Genomic DNA, 20,079 nt, shown 5'->3' with positions numbered 1-20,079 from the left:
GACCGCCAATTTTTCTCCGGATGTTGCTTCATCATAACGACAGAAGCGTCCGATTTATTCTTTAGGGCCGGGGTGGTTTTTTTCCCCCCTCCTCCCCTCACAGACCAGTGCCGTTTCGGGGGCGGGGTTTCCTCCGGAAGGAGCGCCCGGCCCTACGTCACTTCCTCTCCGACCCGGAAGCTCTCGGCCGGCCTCTGGTGTCTTCGCCTCAGCAACTCTAACGCTACTGGAAGCAGAACTGAGGAGAGGCGGCGGCAAGATGGCGGCCTCGGGGGGCGGCGGCGGCGGGCCCGGCTCTTCGGAGAGGGAGCCCGGCTGGGAAGTGGCGGTGCGGCCGCTTCTCTCGGCCTCCTACTCGGCCTTCGAGATGCGCGAGCTGCCGCAGCTGCTGGCCTCCGTCATTGAGAGGTGGGAGGGGGGGAGGAGGGGGCGGGGCTACAACCCTCCCCCCTCCCGCCGGGTTTGAAGGGGGGGCCAAGTGGGGGAGGGGCTCCGAGGGGGAAGACCCCCTCCCAAGACTTCCCCCTCAGCTTGGCAGCTCCTGGTGGGCGGGGCCAAATGAGGCCCCTCCCTCCCCGCACGAAACCTCCCACGGCTGGGTGATGGGAGTTGTAGTCCTCGCCCAGCTGGGAGCAGCCGGGCTGAGGGGGGGGGGTTGAAGGGGAGAGAGCCTGCCCTCTGGGGATGATGGGAGGGGTGGTTGGTCCACCTGGGAGGGGGAGCCTCTTGGGGAAAAAGTGACCAAGGATGTGGGTGATGGGAACTGTAGTCCTCTCCCAGCTGGGAGCAGCCGGGCTGAGGGGGAGGTTGAAGGGGAGAGAGCCTGCCCTCTGGGGATGATGGGAGGGGTGGTTGGTCCACCTGGGCGGGGGAGCCTCTTGGGAAAAAGTGCCCAAGGGTGTGGGTGATGGAAACTGTAGTCCTCGCCCAGCTGGGAGCAGCCGGGCTGAGGGGAGGTTGAAGGGGAGAGAGCCTGCCCTCTGGGGATGATGGGAGGGGTGGTTGGTCCACCTGGGAGGGGGAGCCTCTTGGGGAAAAAGGGCCCAAGGATGTGGGTGATGGGAACTGTAGTCCTCGCCCGGCTGGGAGCAGCCGGGCTGAGGGGGTTGAAGGGGAGAACCTGCCCTCTGGGGATGATGGGAGGGGTGGTTGGTCCACCTGGGAGGGGGAGCCTCTTGGGGGAAAAAGGGCCCAAGGGTGTGGGTGATGGGAGTTGTAGTCCTCACCCAGCTGGGAGCAGCCGGGCTGAGGGGGGGGTTGAAGGGGAGAGTGCCTGCCCTCTGGGGATGATGGGAGGAGTGGTTGGTCCACCTGGGAGGGGGAGCCTCTTGGGGAAAAAGGGCCCAAGGATGTGGGTGATGGGAACTGTAGTCCTCGCCCGGCTGGGAGCAGCCGGGCTGAGGAGGTTGAAGGGGAGAACCTGCACTCTGGGGATGATGGGAGGGGTGGTTGGTCCACCTGGGAGGGGGAGCCTCTTGGGGAAAAAGTGCCCAAGGATGCGGGTGATGGGAACTGTAGTCCTCACCCAGCTGGGAGCAGCCGGGCTGAGGGGGTTGAAGGGGAGAACCTGCCCTCTGGGGATGATGGGAGGGGTGGTTGGTCCACCTGGGAGGGGGAGCCTCTGGGGGAAAAAGTGCCCAAGGATGCGGGTGATGGGAACTGTAGTCCTTGCCCAGCTGGGAGCAGCCGGGCTGAGGGGGGTTGAAGGGGTGAGAGCCTGCCCTCTGGGGATGATGGGAGGGGTGGTTGGTCCACCTGGGAAGGGAAGCCTCTTGGGGGAAAAAGTGCCCAAGGGTGTGGCTGATGGATTTTGTTGTATTCCTTGCCCAGCTGAGAGCAACCGGGTTGCAGGGGAGAGCCTTCCCTTTGGGATTGACGGGAAGTGTAGCTGGTCCACTTGGGATGGGAAGCCTCTTGGAAAAAGTGTCCAAAGACGTGGGTGATGGGAGTTGTAGTGGTCACATGGTGGTTGAATGGGCCCTGGTATCCTGGAGTTAGAGGGGAGGGAGCATCTTAGTTGGGGCACAAAAGTTTCACGTTGTGAATATCTGTAATGGGCTTTTTGTATTGCCATGGAGTTGTGTCTGGTTGTCGTTTTTTGTGGGTGGACTTAAAACAGCCACGCTGGTCTTTCAGGTGTCCCTGATATAAAGAAATGTGGCCTTCCAGACACATCCAGAGGGGCAACAAAAAGGGGTTTTTAACCTGTTGGAAAAGTTGGGTCAGAGTTAAAGCAGTTGGAAGCCTGGCCCTGCAGGATATGATGGTGATGAAAGGGACCTTGGAGGTCATCTAGTCCAACCCCCTGCTCAGGCGGGAAACCCTATACCATTTCAGACAAATGGCTGTCCAGTCTCCTCTTAAAAACCTCCAGTGTTGAAGCACGCACAACTTTTGGAGACAGGTTGTTCCACTGGCTAATTGTTCTCACAGTCAGGAAGTTTCTCCTTAGTTCTAGGTTGCTTCTCTGCTTGACTAGTTTCCATCCGTTGCTTCTTGTCCTTCCCTTCTGGCGCTTTGGAGAATAGCTTGACTCCCTCTTCTTTGGGGCAGCCCCTGAGATATTGGAAGGCTGCTATCATGACATCCTTCTCTTCATTAAACTAGACATACCCAATTCCAGCAACCGTTGCTTATATGTTTTAGCCTTTATATGTTTGGTCTGTTTCTTTTAAATAATTTAAATCCCTTTAGCTGTGGGTTCCATTTGTGGGTTTCATCCCACTGTGTTTCCGTAATGGCAACAATATCATATCTGCCCTCATTAACCTGAATTTCTACTTCGCCCTTTTTCACTGTTCATACTCTGTGCATTGGTGTATGGACATTTGAGTCCTTTGTGACTGACCCTGTGTTTTTACTTTCTCCATAACCTGTCTGGTGCCTGAGTTCCCCTATTATCTTACCACCTGCTTGGTTAGTGCTATTTGTGTGGCACTCGCTATTAAAAGCTTGATTTTGCTTGATAGCAAGGTTGGTATTCTTGTACACACACACACACACACACACACAAACACCCCTATGTTACATGCAGTGATAGCCTTATAATTTTTAGATTGCTGGGGACAGGGATGTTCTGTATCAAGTCACCCTGTTGTCTTAATCCTTTCCTATCCCATCCCAATTTAGAAAAGGTTTGAATAAAAAGTTGTCCCTTTCTTTTGACTGATGAAATTGCTTCCCCTGTGGCTCACTTCATTGGGGATCTTCTGTGCTTCACTTGGTTGGCCCTGTGTTTTCTTTTGCACTTTTTTGGGGGGTGGGGGTGGGGAGACTGCAGCTCCCATTTTTTTCTTTTGTGGCCTGGGAATGGTCTCAGCAAGTCTATTGAACTTAAAGGTAAAAGTAAAGGTTCCCCCGCACACGCGTGCTAGTCGTTTCCAAATCTTGGGGCCGGTGCTCATCTCCGTTTCCAAGCTGAAGAGCCAGCGTTTGTCCGAGGACGTCTCCGTGGTCATGTGGCCGGCATGACTAGACGCCAAAGGCGCACGGAACGCTGTTGCCTTCCCACCGGAGCGGTCCCTATTTTTCTACTTGCATTTTTTTACGTGCTTTCGAACTGCTAGGTTGGCAGAAGCTGGGACGAGTAACAGGCGCTCCACTCTGCTACGCGGCACTCGGGATTCGACCCGCCCAACTGCCAACCTTCTGATCGACAAGCTCAGCGTCCTAACCCACTGAGCCACCGCGTCTCTTAGGCGCTCTTAATTTCAGTGGTACATCCTGATGTCCTTTGGGTACCCAAGACTTTAGCAGGGTTTGAATATAGAATCTTTCATCTACAGATGAAAGATTCTATATTCAAGGGGTGGGATGGAGCTTTTTAGTAGGTATTTTGCACAGTTTCTGTTTGAGGTAGCAACTACTTAACCTTCTTTGAACTAACATCACTAGTTTGATTTTGGACTGTAGGTTGCTTTTATTGGCGGTATATTTTAAGCTAGATGTTTGTGCTGCTGGGGTCGACAATTTCCCAGAGCAATTGATTGTTGTTCAAAGTGGGAGCTGTTTAAAAACAAGATAATCTCCCAAAACAATATTTCGAAATGCTACATGGATTCGCGCCGTTGGCAGTCTGAATGTAAACTTTACACTAAATGCTCTCTTCATCATCCCTTGTCACCTTAGAGTGTTTAGCCAAAGCTTCTATTATGCAATAGACCGCTTTGGAACTTCCCTCCTTGCAAAGTTGCACAAGCTCTTTTTATCTCCCTGCATTTTGGGGTAGAATTGGCAGTTTTGTTTTTCAGTGTGTGCCAAAGGCGTATCAGTGGAATCGCTCACGTGAGTCTCGTCAGGGTTTGGGAAAAAAAAAAGTAGCATGCAACTGTTTGCCCTTCCTACAATGCTTAACAGGTTTATTTGCAAAATCCTCTCGGGCGTTTTATGATCCTGTCTCATGTGGAATCATGTCAGGGCCACACAATAGGGCAAGCAAATTGAAGCCTGTGTTGCAGATCCATCGCCGTTGCCGTGGAATGCTCGACGTTAACTAGGATTTCAAAAACTCTGCTGATTGTTTTTGTTGGCTTGCTCTGGGTTCGCATTCTGCCGTGGTGCAGTCCCTCGTAAAATTTAAAAATTGCTAATGCTGTGTCAGACTTTAGGCCTAGGCAGGCTCAAGCGCTTTGTTCCAGGGTAGCTGGTCAGATAAACAGAGGGAGGAGACTGGAATTCCTCAGCAGCTGATACTGACAGATAGATCTCTCCATGCTTACCATCTGCTTCTAGGTGGAACAAGAAAGGCCATGGCAGAGGGGGGCAGTGCTCTGACAGCCCATGGCAGAGAAGAGAATAGATTAGAATTAGAATAGAATATTGGAATAGAACATTAAAATGGAATAGAATAGAATATTGGAATAGTACATTAGAATAGAATAGAACAGAATATAGAGTAGAATAGAGTAGAATATTGGAATAGAACATTAGAATAGAATAGAACATTAAAATAGAATAGAATAGAATATAGTACATTAGAATAGAATAGAAGAATAGAACAGAGCAGAATAGAATAGAATATAGAGTAGAATAGAATAGAATATTGGAATAGAATATTAGAATAGAATAGAAGAATAGAACAGAGCAGAATAGAATAGAATATAGAGTAGAATAGAGTAGAATATTGGAATAGAACATTAGAATAGAATAGAAGAATAGAACAGAGCAGAGCAGAATAGAATAGAATATAGAGTAGAATAGAGTAGAATATTGGAATAGAACATTAGAATAGAATAGAATAGAATAGAATATAGAGTAGAATAGAATAGAATATTGGAATAGAACATTAGAATAGAATAGAAGAATAGAACAGAGCAGAATAGAATAGAATATAGAGTAGAATAGAATAGAATATTGGAATAGAACATTAGAATAGAATAGAAGAATAGAACAGAGCAGAATAGAATAGAATATAGAGTAGAATAGAGTAGAATATTGGAATAGAACATTAGAATAGAATAGAATAGAATAGAATAGAATAGAATAGAATAGAATAGAATAGAATAGAAGAATAGAATAGATGGAAGGGACCTTGGAGATCTAGTCCAACCCCCTGCTCAGACAGGCCCTATACCAGGGGTAGGCAACCTCGGCTTTTTTATGACTCGTCTCAGGAATTCTGGGAGTTGAAGTCCATGAGTCATAAAAGAGCCGAGGTTGCCTACCCCTGCCCTATACCATTTCAGACAAACGGTTGTCCAGTCTCTTCTTAAAAACTTCCAGTGTTGGAGCATTCACAACTTCTGGAGGCAGGTTGTTCCACTGATTAATTGTTCTCGCTGTCAGGAAATTCTTCCTTAGTTCTAGGTTGCTTCTCTCCTTGATGAGTTTCCCTCCGTTGCTTCTTGTCCTGCCCTTGGGTGCTTTGGAGAATAGCTTGGCTCCCCCTTCTTTGTGATAAAACACGTGGTTTCTGCAGCAAAATGTCCCCTTTAGAAGACGACTCCATCTTAAGGGGTTCAAACTCAGAAGCAGGATACGCTTTCCGCAGTCTCAGAGACCGCCTTTCGCTCCCTGCTGGCTGGTGATCTGACCTGTAGCTTTGAATGCTAGCTAGTAGGGAAGCTACGTATCAGCAGCGAAACTCACCCAGAGAAGAAACTCAGCTTCCTCCCGCTGTTTATGCTCAGAGCTTCACAGCGTTTACTGAAGTGTGTGCCCGGTGTCTGACTCTTGTGTTTCTCGTGCTTCTCTTCTCTGCCCGCAGTGAGTCCGAAATTCTGCATCACGACAAGCAGTACGAGCCTTTCTACTCGTCCTTTGTTGCACTTGCAACGCACTACATCACCACGGTGTGCGGAGTGGGTGAGTGAGCTTTGGGAACATCCTGCACGGACTCTCGTCATTCGCCAAGTTTTTATTGGTGACACCACACACACACACACACACACACACACACACACACACACACACGAAATCTGTCAGGAGCATATCCAAACCAGCGTAGAAGGCCTATAAGGGACATAGCAGGAGGGAGGGGCATTTACGAACCCTCCCCCCCAAAAGCAGGAAGCAGAAAATAGTTTTTCCAGATATCTACACATTGGGGTAACTTCGGGTTCCGTTGCTCCTGATCCCACGGATGGGGGGTCAGTGGGTCCTGGCCCCAAATCCTCTGAATGGCCACAGAGTCTTCAGAGGAAATCAAAGGAGGGCCAGGCTGTATTTGAAGGGAGGGGGATTCCTAGATCAGCTCACGCCATAAGGCGCTGCTTAAATCTCCTTTTTCCCTCAACCTCGGTTGGACTAAAGTTAACTGCGTTGCCTTTCCAGTACCTCGGAACCAGCTGCAGTCCGTGGCGGCTGCCTGCAAAGTACTGATTGAATTCTCCCTCTTGCGACTTGAAAACCCAGACGAGGCCTGCGCCGTCTCCCAGGTGAGAAGAGAGGCCGCTTCTGGCATGGTGGGGGGGGGGCGTTTTCCGCATCGCTTGCAGGCTCTCGGTCACCTTTCGGGCGCCGGGGACCCCTTCCGTGGAGAGAGGTTTTTCTGCGGACCGGAGGGGACGTGGGTTTTGTGTGCTGCCTGCATCTTGCGGACGGGGTTTTGCTTGTATGTGCGGACCAGTTGCTGGCAGGCCACGGCCAGGTGCCGGTCCACGGAGCGGGGGTGGGGGCGGGGTTTGGGGACCCCCTGCTCTAGGCTGAAGCTGAAGCAGGGAAGCTTGTGTCTGCTTGCAGACGTGGGGATCTCGTGGCTCAGAATTGACGGCAGAGGCCATGATGGATGGGGACTCTGGGGACTGGGGTCTGCCCGGGTTTGGAAGAGGCGCCCCCGGATCTTGTGCCACTCACCTTTTCTGCCGTAGAAACACCTGATCCTGCTGATCAAGGGGCTGTGCACCGGCTGTAGCCGCCTGGACCGGACGGAGATCATCACGTTCACAGCGATGATGAAGTCAGCCAAGCTCCCCCAGACGGTGAAGACTCTCTCAGACGGTAAAGACTCCCCCCCCTTGACACCTTCTGCCCTGCCTGGGGGGTGGGTGGGTGGGTGGGGGGCAAGTAAGGTCCGCTCTCCCGGCCTGACCCTCCGCTCCCACTCCTCTTTTTCCAGTGGAGGATCAGAAAGAGCTGGCTTCTCCCGTCAGGCCTGAACTCCGCCAGAAGGAGGTTCAGATGAACTTCCTCAACCAGCTGACCTCGGTCTTCAACCCCAAAACGGCCCTGTCTCCCGTGACGACGCTGCAGGCGCAGGTGGGTGGTGGAAGGAAGGAGGCCGCCGAGAAAGCTCGGCTCCTTGGGAAAAGGGCCGCCCGTCCTTCTCGGCGAGGGCCGGCGGGAGGGCCCAGGGTTCGCGCCGGCGTTGTTCTCGGTGAGCCTGTGAGGGCGGGAGGTAAAATCACGCCTGGCTCTGCTTCCAGGGGGAAGGCGAAGGCGAAGAGCAGACCGCCACGGACCAAGCCTCCGCGGCCCAAGCCAAGAGCATATTCGTTGCCCAGAATGTGGCCAGCTTGCAAGAACTCGGTAAGGGAGGGGCCTGTTTCGTCTTTCCTGCTAACAGAGCTTCCCTGTTTCGAAAGGAAAACGGGGTTTTGGGGGCTGCTTCATTGCGACGGTGTGTGTGTGTGTGTGTGTGTGTGTGTTCTCGGTCGTCTGCGACACGGGTTAGAACTACAATTCCTAGCAGGTGTTTGGAATTGCTCCACCAGGAACTGAGTAATTTCGTGGCAGAAACGAGACTCTTTTAAGAGGCTGGTCCTCATCCTCCCTCACCTTGCTTTCCTTTTCGACGCAGGCGGTTCCGAAAAGCTGCTCCGCGTCTGCTTGAATCTCCCCTACTTCCTGCGCTACATTAACCGCTTCCAGGACGCCGTGTCGGCCAATTCCTTCTTCATCATGCCGGCTACTGTCGCCGACGCCACGGCAGTCCGCAACGGGTGAGCGCGTCCTCTTTCTTCTTCTGTGCCACTGTGACTTTATCCTGTTTCCCCCCCCTCCCGTAGCTTCTGAGCGAGAGCTCGATCTCTCGGTCCCTTTGCCGCTTTTACACCGGCTTGCCATTTCTTTGCACCCGTGCAGGTTCCATTCCCTGGTGATCGACGTCACCATGGCCCTGGACACTCTGTCCCTCCCTGTCCTGGAACCACTGACGCCCGCCCGCCTGCAGGACGTGACCGTTCTGGCCCTCAGCTGCCTCTATGCAGGTGAACCCAAAGCCGACATCTCTGGGAGAGGCTGTGTTGTTGTGGGTTCCTAAATTTGGAAGACAGAGCCGGAGCCTCGTCTTGTTCCAGTGGAAGGGCAGTCAGGAAGAGAATTCTCTCTCTTCCTTGTGGCTCTTCTTCTCCCTCTGTTTCTCCTCTGCTCGGTTTCCTTTGGAAAAGAGACACTTAATCCCCGTGAAATGCCACGCCAGCCGCCGGCTTACAGCGAAAGCTCCCAAAGTCAGGTTGCTTTTGATGGCAGAAGCGCTTAAGACTTATAAACGGCTTCGCAGAGGCTTCACAAGTGGTTTACAGAGTCAGCGTCTCGACCCCGACGATCAGGGTCTTCGTTTTACCCACCTCAGAAGGAGGGAAAGCTGAGTCAACCTTGAGCCAGTCAGGATCGAACTGCCGGCATTGGGCAGAGTTAACCTGCAATGCTCCATTCGAACCACTGGGAAGGAGGGAGGGAAGGAAGGAAAGAAAGTAGTAATAGCATTTAGATTTACATACTGCTTCACAACTCTAAGCAGTTTACAAAGTCAGCACATTGACGCCAACTACATTTTACCAACCTTGGAAGGTTGAGTCAACCTTGAGCTGGTCAGGATCGAACTCCTGGCTGTGGGCAGAGTCAGCAAGCAATACTGCATTCCAGCCACTACACCTCCATGGCTCTTACATAACAATAGCAACGGCACTTAATAAAGACTTATATCCCGCTTCACAGTGCTTTATAGCCCTCCCTAAGCAGTTTACAGAGTCCACCCGTTGCCCCCCCAACAATCTGGGTCCTCATTTTTACCAACCTTGGAAGGATGGAAGGCTGAGTCAGCCTTGAGCCCGGTCAGGATTGAACTCCTGGCTGTGGGCAGAGTCAGCCTGTGATGCTGCCTTCTCACCACGGCGTCACCAGGCCTCATAATGCTAAATGCTGAAATGGGGTGGGTGGGTGGGGGTCTTTCTCATCATTCCCCCCCCCTCCAATCACAGGGTGAGATTCAAAGCTTTGTGTTGGTCCCCGATGCTCCGCCTGACCCCCGGATCCTTCCTCTCCCCCAGGGGTCAGCGTCGCCACCTGCATGGCCATCCTGCACGTGGGCACCACCCAGCAAGTCCGCACGGGCTCCACGAGCTCTAAAGAAGAGGACTATGAAAACGACGCCGCCATCATTGTGCAGAAATGCGTGAGTCGGGCCCACACGGGACGGGGAAGGCTCTGCAGCAAAGCGAACTCCAGCTGGAGTTTTGCAGCTACGAAAGTCTAAAATGGCGCCGGGGGTGACAACGGCCGGGCTTCGGCTCTTCGGCGTGATCCTTTTTTTAAAACCCGTCTCTCTCCACAGTTGGAAATCTACGACATGATTGGCCAAGCCATCAGCAGCTCCCGCCGTGCAGGTGGGGAGGTAAGAGCAAAAAAGAGCAGAGATAGAGAGAGACAGATACAGATAGACAGATATAGATGTAGGTAAGATAGATAGATAGATTAGATAGATAGATAGATAGATAGATAGATAGATAGATAGATAGATAGATAGATAGATAATTAGATTAGATAGATAGATAGATAGATAGATATGTAGGGATAGATATAGATAGATTATATAGATAGCTGGATTTTGTTGTTAGCTGCGAAGTTGTGTCCGACCCATCGCGACCCTATGGACGACATTCCTCCAGGCCTTCCTGTCCTCTACCATCTTCTGGAGTCCATTTAAGCTCACGCCTGCTGCTTCAGTGACTCCATCCAGCTACCTCATTCTCTGTCGTCCCCTTCTTCTATTGCCCTCGATCTTTCCCAGCATGAGGCTCTTCTCCAGTGAGTCCTTCCTTCTCATTAGGTGGCCAAAGTACTTGAGTTTTAGCTTCAGAATCTGGCCTTCTAAAGAGCAGTCAGGATTGATCTCCTCTAGGACTGACCGGTTTGATCGCCTTGCAGTCCAAGGGACTCGCAGGAGTCTTCTCCAGCACCAGAGTTCAAAGGCCTCCATTCTTTGGCGCTCAACCTTTCTTATGGTCCAACTTTCACTGCCATACATTGCAACTGGGAAGACCGTAGCCTTGACTATACCCACTTTTGTTGACAGGGTGATGTCTCTGCTTTTTAGTGTGCTGTCTAGATTTGCCATGGCTTTCCTTCCCAGGAGCAAGCGTCTTTTAATTTCTTGGCTACAGTCCCCGTCTGCAGTGATCTTGGAGCCCAGGAAAATAAAATCTGTCACTCCCTCCATTTCTTCCCCATCTATTTGCCAGGACTTGAGAGGGCCAGATGCCATGATCTTGGTTTTCTTAATGTTAAGTTTCAACCCAAGTTTTGCACTCTCCTTCTTCACCCGCAACAAGAGGCTCTTTAGTTCTTCTTCACTTTCTGCCATTAGAGTGGTATCATCTGCATATCTTAGGTTGTTGATATTTCTTCCGGCAATCTTAATTCCAACTTTTGATTCATCTAGCCCTGCCTTTCTCATGATGTGCTCTGCATATAAGTTAAATAGGCAGGGCGACAGTATACAGCCTTGCCGGACTCCTTTCCCAATTTTGAACCAATCAGTGGTTCCGTGTCCAGTTCTCAGATAGATGGATAGATAGATAGATAGATAGATAGATAGATAGATAGATAGATAGATATGTAGGGATAGATAGATGTATATGTTGGTAAGATAGATAGATATGTAGGGATAGATGCAGTGCTTTTTTTGTAAAAGAAAAAGGTGCCAGAACTCACACACGTCATACAACCCGCCTTGCCTACCCTACAAGGTTCCATCCAAAAAAGGTGCCGGAACTCCGTTCTGAGCGTTCTATGAGGAAAAAAACCCGGGATAGATGGATACATAGATATGTAGGGATAGATACAGATCTAGATAAGGTAGGTAGGTAGGTATAGATGGATAGATATGTATGTATGGATAGATATGGATGGATAGATATGAAGGGATGGATAGATATGTAGGGATAGATTGGATGGATGGATAGACATCTAGGGATGGATAGGGATAGATAGATATGTAGGGATAGATAGAAAGATAGGTAGATAGATGGATAGGGATAGATATATTTCTCCCGTGTTGCCCTCTGGAGCGGCAATCAGAATGTGATGTGGGTTATTTTGTTTTTCTTTTTCTGGGACTGCAGCACTACCAGAACTTCCAGCTGCTCGGGGCCTGGTGTCTGCTGAACAGCTTATTCCTCATCCTGAACCTCAGCCCCACCACCCTGGCCGACAAGGGGAAGGAGAAGGATCCCCTGGCAGCCCTTCGGGTCCGGGATATCATTGTGCGGTCCAAAGAGGGCGTGGGGTCCCCCAAACTTGGACCTGGCAAAGGGTAGGTCTGGCGGAGGGCGGGGTTTTTTCCTTCCTGCTTCTCCGGTCTTTGGTGCTGGGTGGAGACTGATGCCTCCTTCCAGGTCTTACCCTCGGGGTAGAGGTCCTCCTTTTTATATATATAGGTAAAGGTTCCCCCGCACATGTGTGCTAGTCGTTTCCGACTCTAGGGGCCGGTGCTCATCTCCGTTTCAAAGCCGAAGAGCCAGCGCTTGTCCGAGGACGTCTCCGTGGTCATGTGGCCGGCATGACTAGACGCCAAAGGCGCACGGAACGCTCTTACCTTCCCACCGGAGCGGTCCCTGTTTTTCTACTTGCATTTTTACGTGCTTTCGAAGTGTGCTAGGTTGGCAGAAGCTGGGACGAGTAACAGTAATACGAGTAATACGAGTAACGCGTATTAATTTTCTAGCTTTACTAGCTTTACAATGCGTTGTCTGGGTCCCTTAGTAATTCAGTGGTCTATATTAACTCCTTCCATCTAGATCTAATATTACACCATCCAGGTTTTCCTCTCTTCTTCCAGTAGGGTCTGATTTCCCATGCTAGGCAAATACAATTCTTCTTGTTATTAATAGATCAGGATGCCCTTCTTTTTTTTTTATTGAAAAGTTTTTCAGTACATTTTATCTTTAACAAAACAAAACCCCTCCCAAAGGGTGTGAATTATCAGTGGGTCAGGGATGAGTTTGGTGATGGGTCTCGGGATGGGGCAGTTGTATGTGGGGCCAGGGAGGACGAGTCTGCCTACCGGGATGAGGTGGGGCAGTAACAATAATTTGGTTCTCAGCACCTCTAAGACCAAGGAGCTTATAGTAGATTGCGGGAGGAATAGATCAGACATTCGGCCCCTGATCGTCGGCAGAGACCGTGTGGAGCGGGTGGCCAGCTTTAGGTTTCTGGGTGTTGCCGTAAAGGAGGACTTGACCATGTTACAGCACTGGTTAAGGCGGCCCAGCAGAGATTATATTTTTCGAGTCTTCTCAGGAAACAACAACTGAATGAAAAACTGCGGGTGACCTTCTACCGTTGCTCCGTAGAGAGCGTTCTCACCTACTGCATTTGTGTGTGTGTGGTTTGCTAACTGCACAGTAGCAGATAGGAAAGCGCTCCAGAGGGTCATTACCATCGCCCAGAGGACGATTGGCTGCCCTGGGACGAACTGTACAGTTCCCGCTCTCTTAGGAAAGCTCAAAATATTCTCAAAGACTCATCTCATCCCGGACATTCTTTTTTCTTTTCTTTTTTAAACTGTTACCATCTGGAAGACGGTACAGGATATAATAAAAACAAAGACAAATAGGCTGAAAAATAGTTTTTATCCCAGAGCTGTAACCATATTAAATACCCCTGCATGGCGCAACATTGAAGTGCAATATTAGGGGCGGCGCAGTAGTGAATAGAATGTGAAGGGTGCGTGTATATAATTTATGTTCTTTTGTGGTTTTTGCTTGTGTGTAGTGTACACTGTGGGCAACACTCCATTTTGTTGTCAGTTACACAGTGACAAGATATTCTATTCTTATTCTATACTATTTTATTGCCTCTTTATTCTATTCTATTCTTATTCTGTTCTGTTCTATTTTATTGCCTCTATTCTATTCTATTCTATTCTATTCTATTCTATTCTATTCTGCATTCCATATTCTGTTCTGTTCTATTCTATTCTATTCTATTCTATTCTATTCTATTCTATTCTATTCTGCATTCCATATTCTATTCTATTCTATTCTATTCTATTCTCTCTTTATTCTATTCTATTATTTATTCCCTCTTTATTCTATTCTATTCTATTCTATTCTATTCTATTCTATTCTTCTGTTCTATTCTATTCTATTCTATTCTATTCTATTCTCTCTTTATTCTATTCTATTATTTATTCCCTCTTTATTCTATTCTATTCTATTCTATTCTATTCTATTCTATTCTATTCTATTCTATTATTCTGTTCTATTCTATTCTATTCTATTCTCTCTTTATTCTATTCTATTATTTATTCCCTCTTTATTCTATTCTATTCTATTCTATTCTATTCTATTCTATTCTATTCTATTCTATTCTATTATTCTATTCTATTCTATTCTATTCTATTCTATTCTATTCCCTCTTTATTCTATTTCTATTCTGTTCTAGTCTACTCCACTCCATTCCATTCCATTCCATTCTGTGGTGGGATTGCCTCTTTATTCTATTCTATTCTTATTCTATTCCCTCTTTATTCTACTTCTCTTCTCTTCCCCTTCCCCTTCCCTTTCCCCTTCCATTGCACCACCCTGCTCAGGGTCATTGGAAGATGAACTGCTGGGGAGGGGGGGCAGAGGGGGCTTGGGTGGGTGCTGTCTCTTGTTGGCTGCACGGCTGATTTGGGTTCCGAGGGGTCCGCAGGCTGCCTGTCGGTCCTGCTGGAGCTCAGGCCCGCTCCTTCCTTTTCTCCCCCGCCTCCCACTTCTGCAGGCACCAGGGCTTTGGCATCCTCTCCGTTGTCCTGGCCAACCACGCCATTAAGCTCCTGACCTTGCTCTTTCAAGACCTCCACGTCGAGGCGCTGCACAAGGTGAGCGCTTGGCCAAAGGGACCGGCGGGGGCTCGGAATGGCCGCCGGGGGGGGGTCCCAGGCATGCTGTTGACCTCTCCTACCCTTCCTCGGCCTCTCTTTCCTCCTCCAGGGCTGGGAGACGGACGGCCCTCCGGCCGCCCTGAACATCATGGCCCAGAGCACGTCGATCCAGAGGATCCAGCGCTTGATCGAGTCGGTGCCCCTCGCCAACCTGCTGCTGACCTTGCTCTCCACGGCTTATCGGAAGGTGGGCCTGGGCGGGTGGAGAGGCCCCCTCCGGAGGTCTCTTGGTGGTGGGCGGGTGGGGGGAACGACCCTCCCCTTGGCCCTCTCTGCGTCAGCCGAGAGAAAAGAGACGGGGCTTGAATGGGAAGCCAGCATGTGGTTCCCTTGCTCGTCCTCGGTTGTGTGAATCTGCCTTATCTCTTCGGCACGGTGCGGACTCCACCCAGGCAGAAGCGGCCAAGTGGCTGCCCTCGATTAGCAAGGAAGGGGCTGTGTCTAAGCGGCCTCTGCCGAGGGGCCACATGAAGCCGCCTTCGCCCTGGCCTCTGAGGTTGGAGCCAGGTTTGGGTGGGAGATGCTCACGGGCTGGGCTTTTGTGACCCCCCCTCCTCCCCGTCTCCCAAACTACCCTTTTTGCAGGCCTGCGTCCTACAGAGGCAGCGAAAGGGGTCCATGAGCAGCAACGTCAGCGCCTCCACGGACTCCAACACCTACTACGAGGACGACTTCAGCAGCACAGAAGACAGCAGCCAAGGTGGGGGCGGGGGGCGCGGAGGGGGCTTCGGTGGGGAAGGGGCAGGGGTCTGCTCTGGGGCAGAGGGAGGCCCTGGGTGGTGTCCCTGGCCCTTCAACCCTCTGGCTGCCCCTTTTCAGACGATGACAGCGAGCCCATCCTCGGCCAGTGGTTTGAAGAGACCATCTCCCCCAGCAAGGAAAAGGTGGCCCCTCCCCCTCCTCCTCCCCCACCCCCGCTGGAGAGTTCCCCCAGAGTGAAGAGCCCAAACAAGCCGTCGGCCGGAGAAAACGGGAACATCTTGGCCAGTCGCAAAGACCCCGAACTGGTGAGCCTCCAGGGACTCTTTCAAATTCTGGCTGCTTTCTTCCACTTTTATTTCCCTTTATACAGATAGGTGGGTGGGTGGGTGGGTGGATATGGATGGATAGATATAGATAGATAGGTAGGTAGGTAGGTAGGTGGGTGGGTGGGTGGGTGGACATGGATGGATAGATATAGGTAGATGGTATGTGTATGTATATACACATACATATACATGTACATATACATATACATATATAAAGGTAAAGGTTCCCCCGCACACGCGTGCTAGTCGTTTCCGACTCTAGGGGGCGGTGCTCATCTCCGTTTCAAAGCCGAAGAGCCAGCGCTTGTCCGAGGACGTCTCCGTGGTCATGTGGCCGGCATGACTAGACGCCAAAGGCGCACGGAACGCTGTTCCCTTCCCACCGGAGCGGTCCCTATTTTTCTACTTGCATTTTTTACATGCTTTCGAACTGCTAGGTTGGCAGAAGCTGGGACACGTAACAGGCGCTCACTCTGCTACGCGGCACTCGGGATTCGACCCGCCCAACTGCCGACCTTCTGATCGACAAGCTCAGCGTCCTAACCCACTGAGCCACCGCGTCCCTGTGTGTGTGTGTGTGTGTGTGTGTGTGTGTGTGTACACACACATACATTACATACATATATATTAAATAAATTTGGATTTTGCCCATATTTGGGTCAACGAGGTGCTCAAAACACTCAAGACGTGTGTGTGTGTATATATATACATACATATATGTATGCACACATATACACACACATATATACTGTTCAAAAAAATAAAGTGAACACTTAAACAACACAATGTACTGTATTTAATAGTAGGATGTCTTATCTTGTGTTCGCTTCATTTTTTTGAGCAGTATATAACATTTAGCAAGCAGCATGTTGTCTAGATTCAGCTGTTTAAAAAACAATGAGTAATAATTCGTTTCTATACTTTCATAATCAGTATGTTAGTTAATAATATATTTCTTGAATCTTCTCTTCCCCGGTAGTCGTCTTACTAATACATAATGTGTAAATGTTGCATAGTGCATATTACCTACGTTCTTTTACGTTGGTAAAAATTGTCCCAGTCTGTCTCTTTTCTCTTCAGTGTCAATCTGTCCATCTCCGCACCATCTAAAATTTTCTTAATTAATTCTTCCTCTGTTGGTAGATTTTCATTTTCCCAATATTGAGCAAATACTATTCTTGCTGCAGTTAATCCATGTGAAATTAAGTATATACGTTCTTTCTCATAGTTTCCTACTATTATGCCTAACAAAAAAACAATTCTGGCTTAAAAGTCTGTACGGTTTTTTTAAATCATTTTCTCCAACCATATGTGTATTTTTGGCCAAAATCTTTTAGCTTCAGGGCATGTCCACCCGATAGGATAGTAAGCACCTGTTTTTTTGTTTGGGTTTCCAATGCTTACTAGACATATTTTTCAGCCTTTTTTTTGCTAATCTCACCGGTGTTAAAACATTTTGCATAAGTTTTGTTTAATCGATCGATGCCTTTGGTCTTCTCCGCTCTTCCAGTTCTTAAATCTGGCTTCCAACATCCTCAACTTCCTAACTTCCTCCATGCTGGACTCCAAGAACAATTTCATTCGCAACTATCTGAGCGTCTCTCTGACAGAGCAGCACATGGCCACTCTGGCCAGCATCATCAAAGAAGTGGACAAGGATGGGCTCAAAGGTCAGGAAGGGGAGGGGGTGTCTCCCTGCTCCACTGCCCCCCACCCCAGCGGTTTGAACCTCGGCGGCGGGGCTGAGTAACTCTGGGGGAAATCCGCCTGGGGCAGCCGAGCCCAGCTCCACGGCCCCCGTTCTGCTACTCCAGACCAGATCATTGATTCCTCCCGCTGGAAGGAAATCCTGCAGGTCCAGGGGTAGGCAGCCTTGGCTCTTTGATGACTCGTGGACTTCAACTCCCAGGATTCCTGAGCCAGCCATGCTGAGGGGAAAGGGAGAGGTTTCCATGCTGAGCTATGGCTGGCTGAGGAATTCTGGGAGTTGAAGTCCACCAGTCATAAAAGAGCCGAGGTTGCCTACCCCTGGCCTAGGCCGCTTTATGACTGGTGGACTTCAACTCCCAGGATTCCTGAGCCAGCCATGCTGAGGGGAAATGGAGACATTTCCATGCTGAGCCATGCTGGCTGAGGAATTCTGGGAGTTGAAGTCCATGAGTCATAAAAGAGCCAAGGTTGCCTACCCCTGGCCTAGGCCACTTTATGACTGGTGGACTTCAGCTCCCAGGATTCCTGAGCCAGCCACGCTGAGGGGAAAGGGAGAGGTTTCCATGTTGAACCATGGCTGCCTGAGGAATTCTGGGAGTTGAAGTCCATGAGTCATAAAAGAGCCAAGGTTGCCTACCCCTGGCCTAGGCCGCTTTATGACTGGTGGACTTCAACTCCCAGGATTCCTGAGCCAGCCATGCTGAGGGGAAAGGGAGAGGTTTCCATGCTGAGCCATGGCTGGCTGAGGCATTCTGGGAGTTGAAGTCCACCAGTCATAAAAGAGCCGAGGTTGCCTACCCCTGCTCTAGGTCATCTACAGTAGTGGCCAAAATTGTGGAAACCTTTTGGGACAAGCGTACAGTAGAAATGCCACCTTCGGTTAAGTTTCCACCAGTTTTTCTTCTAATTTCTTTATAACCGTAGCCTTGTTCCCTTGATAATACTATTTTACGTGGCTTTCTGGGCAGCCAGTCAACTCTTTGCACCATTACTTTAATTTTATGACATTTTACAAGCTCACTAAATGAAAGAACACACACACACACACACACACACACACACACAAACCCAACCAACTCGATAGCGATCACATAACCCACTGACAAATGTCCTCCTCCTCTTGGCTTCAATACGTGACATCAATAACCGAATCCTACCGTGATCTGATTGGCTCATTGCCGAGACAAGATGACACCTGATTGGCTCTCTCAACGCTCCTGCTCACTGGCTACAACCAGACGAAGGAAAGCTACCTGAGATCAACCTTAAGCGAGTTGCGCTTGCTTTTTTCTGCTTATTTTATTTTTATTTATTTATTTTATTACATTTATATACCGCCCTTTCCCTGAGGACTCAGGGCGGTTTACAGGGAATTAAAAACCAACAATACAAAAGTTAAAACCAGTTTAAAAAAGATTAAACTTAACCCTGTGCAAATAAAACCCCAGTTAAAATAAATTAATCCTTAATTTGGCTCTTAACTTTTCGTAGAACACGGCACAGATAATGGAACAAACTGGGTTGCGTTACATTCTTGATTAAATGGTATTTCCGTTGATCTATAACTTTACGGTATTGCTCCAAAAAAAAAAGAAAGAAAAAAAAGGGGTGGTGGTGGTGGTTATTAGCCATCAAACCTCAAAAATACACCTTTCCCAAGAGCTTTCCACAATTTTGGCCACTACTGCAGTCCACCCCGCCCGCCGGGCACGGGGTCTGCCCCGCTGTCCGGCGGCCACTCCCATTTTGTGTCAAGGGCTGGACATCCTGGAAAGTCAGGCCTGTGGAAGGAAAGCAGAGGAGAAACGTGAGCCAGTCGTAAAAGCCAGAATTATATTTATGGGGGGCGGGGGAGCTAGATGGCTGAAGGGCCCGGGGCAGTTTCCATCACTCAGTTACGAGCTGGATGGCAAACTAAATTCGGGGATGTCGCGGTCGAGGTCAAGGGGGCACCGTAGCCTCCCCCGGGGAGGACGAGATGGGCGCTGGGCTCGCTTCTTATCCGAGAAGGGCCCCCGTGGAAAGATCAGCCCTGCCCTGGCGCTCTTGTGTGATGGGGACGGGCCTCACCGGGCGACTCTCTGCTCCTTCAGGGACCTCCGAAGAGGACGAGTTTGCCGCCGCCCTGTACCACTTCAACCACTCCTTGGTGACCTCGGACCTCCAGTCCCCGACCTTGCAGGTGAGTCAGAGGTGCCTGGCTGAGGAATTCTGGGAGTTGAAGTCGGCAAGTCGTCAAAGGGCCGGGTTGGAAGACCCCGGGTTTAAACTCTGCCAACCACGCAGGGTTAAGTCTGGGCCTGCAACGTAGACAAACGAGGAGCCCTTGCTGCTCTTTAAACTTGGTACTTTTCTTGCAGACCTTTCAGGACCCAAACTAGGTACCGTCGTCAGGGCCAGAAGGGTGGGGGGGTTGGCAGGCGGGAGGAGGAAGAGGAGGAGGAAGAAGCAAAGGATTGTGGGGGTCCCTGGTGCTCTTTAAACTTGGTACTTTTCTTGCAGACCTTTCATGACCCAAACTAGGTACCATTGTCAGGACAAGAAGGGAGGGGGGTTTGTGGGGGTGAGGAGGAAGGAGAAGGAGGAGGGAGGGAGGAGGAGGAGGAGGAGAAGGAGGAAGGAGGGAGGGAGGAGGAGGAGGAGGAGGACTGTGGGGTCCTCGGTGCCCTCAGAGCTGGGTGGTTTTCTTGTAGACCTTTCATGACCCAAAGTAGGTAACATCGTCAGGGCTAGAAGGGAGGGGGATGGAGGAGG

The 20,079-nt window shown here is 50.0% G+C and overlaps 1 protein-coding gene across 2 annotated transcripts; it reads left to right on the top strand.

Annotated features, from left to right (window-relative positions):
* Positions 1 to 21: 21 nt before the first annotated feature.
* LOC310650641 (E3 ubiquitin-protein ligase UBR4-like) lies at positions 22 to 19,716 on the top strand. Of its 2 annotated transcripts, XM_083380223.1 has the most exons (17): positions 22 to 408; positions 6,206 to 6,303; positions 6,772 to 6,875; positions 7,308 to 7,437; positions 7,556 to 7,695; positions 7,863 to 7,965; positions 8,237 to 8,378; positions 8,521 to 8,645; positions 9,708 to 9,832; positions 9,992 to 10,051; positions 11,781 to 11,971; positions 14,425 to 14,524; positions 14,637 to 14,774; positions 15,173 to 15,287; positions 15,407 to 15,594; positions 17,126 to 17,285; positions 19,419 to 19,716. In XM_083380223.1, exons 1-17 carry the CDS (start codon positions 260 to 262, stop codon positions 19,634 to 19,636), a joined length of 2,286 nt encoding a protein of 761 aa, XP_083236349.1. In that variant the 5' UTR covers positions 22 to 259; the 3' UTR covers positions 19,637 to 19,716. The 2 variants fall into 2 exon arrangements, with proteins under 2 accessions (XP_083236349.1, XP_083236348.1); XM_083380222.1 differs by lacking the exon at positions 22 to 408 and having other exon boundaries at positions 5,968 to 6,303.
* The last annotated feature ends 363 nt before the right edge of the window (positions 19,717 to 20,079 follow it).

The sequence above is a fragment of the Vipera ursinii genome (genome assembly GCF_947247035.1).
Source record: "Vipera ursinii genome assembly, contig: scaffold_215, whole genome shotgun sequence".
Classification (NCBI taxonomy): Eukaryota; Metazoa; Chordata; class Lepidosauria; order Squamata; family Viperidae; genus Vipera; species Vipera ursinii.
This window is presented reverse-complemented; position numbering and strand designations above follow the sequence as displayed.